Source organism: Myotis davidii, unplaced genomic scaffold (genome assembly GCF_000327345.1).
Source record: "Myotis davidii unplaced genomic scaffold, ASM32734v1 scaffold1712, whole genome shotgun sequence".
Taxonomy (NCBI): domain Eukaryota; kingdom Metazoa; phylum Chordata; class Mammalia; order Chiroptera; family Vespertilionidae; genus Myotis; species Myotis davidii.
This window is the reverse complement of record NW_006283908.1, coordinates 43,115-44,321: the sequence shown is the minus strand read 5'-3', so window position 1 is coordinate 44,321 and position 1,207 is coordinate 43,115. Positions and strand designations below refer to the sequence as shown.

The 1,207-nt window shown below is 54.4% G+C and overlaps 1 protein-coding gene across 2 annotated transcripts in view; it reads left to right on the top strand.

The window, feature by feature from the left end:
- Positions 1 to 6: 6 nt before the first annotated feature.
- IGBP1 (immunoglobulin (CD79A) binding protein 1) overlaps positions 7 to 1,207 on the top strand; it is a 39,006-nt gene continuing 37,805 nt past the window's right edge. For both annotated transcript variants that reach the window (XM_006754162.2, XM_015567685.1), the window contains exons 1-2: positions 7 to 516; positions 880 to 1,173. In XM_006754162.2, coding sequence (XP_006754225.1) covers positions 206 to 516; positions 880 to 1,173 — 605 coding nt within the window. In that variant the 5' untranslated portion in view covers positions 7 to 205. The remainder of the gene's footprint in view (positions 517 to 879; positions 1,174 to 1,207) is intronic.

Here is a 1,207-nt window from a genome sequence, read left to right as displayed (position 1 = left end):
CCGGGTCTCTGAGCCCGCGGAGCTTCCCAGCTCAGCCTCCGCGAGGAGGAGCAAGCCGGAAAGGGGGCTGAGCGTTTTGCTCACGCGCCTGTTTTTCTCCGAGGCCTCCTACAGGTAACGACGGCCTGGTCAAAAGAGCCAGTGGAAACGGTTGCCAGGGCCGGCTAACAGCTGCTTCCGGAGGTTCCCTGGCGCTTCGGCAACAATGGGGCCACTGGACCGAGGGAGCGCCCCTTCCGGTTTCGTAGCTTCTCACAGAGCTCCGTGGCGCGTCGCTTTTAACCCCGGAAGTGAAGTCTTCCGGGTCCCTCCCTCCCTCAAGATGGCAGCAGCCGAAGAAGACGAGTTACCGCTGCCACGGCTGCCCGAACTGTTTGATATCAGCAGACGGCTTCTGGACGAAGTGGAAGTAGCGACCGAGCCCACCGGTTCCCGGGCAGTCCAAGAGAAGGTGTTGAAAGGACTCCAGCTCCTTAAGCAGGCCGCCGAAATGTTAGCGCAGCTCGACTTGTTCAGGTATGGGGAGAGGGTAATAGCTGACAACGTAGGTAATAATGGTTACCAAGGGTGGAGCCTTTGGGCCTGGGTGGAGGAGACTAAGACTAAGGGCCTTTCATGCCTGCCTCCCATTGTGATCTCGTGTATATTGTTTACATTCTCCACCTCTCTTCCTGAGTAGTCAATATCCCACGACTCTGTTACATAGTATCTGCTGTTGACTGGTGTGAGCGCTCAGCCACTGGAAAAAACCAGGCCACTGTTCCGCGTGCCTCCACCCTTTGCCTCACTCCCACCCCAACGCGCCCCACCCCCCAGGAAGCAAGGGCCACAGTTTTAATACCCAACCAGGCTTCACAGCCTCTTCTTTGCTTTTTCCAGCCAAAATGAAGATTTGGAAGAGATTGCTTCCACCGACCTGAAGTACCTGATGGTGCCAGCATTTCAAGGAGCCCTCGCCATGAAACAAGGCAACCCCAGCAAGCGCTTAGATCATTTGCAATGGGCTCGAGAACACTTTTTAAACTACTTAACTCAGTGCCAGCACTATCATGTGGCAGAGTTTGAGTTGCCCAAAACCAAGAACAACTCAGCTGAAAATAACACAGCTAGTTCCTCCATGGCCCATCCTAGCCTCGTTGCTATGGCATCTCAAAGACAGGCTAAAATAGAGAGGTGGGTCAGTAGTTATAATTAGAAAACTGCCCAA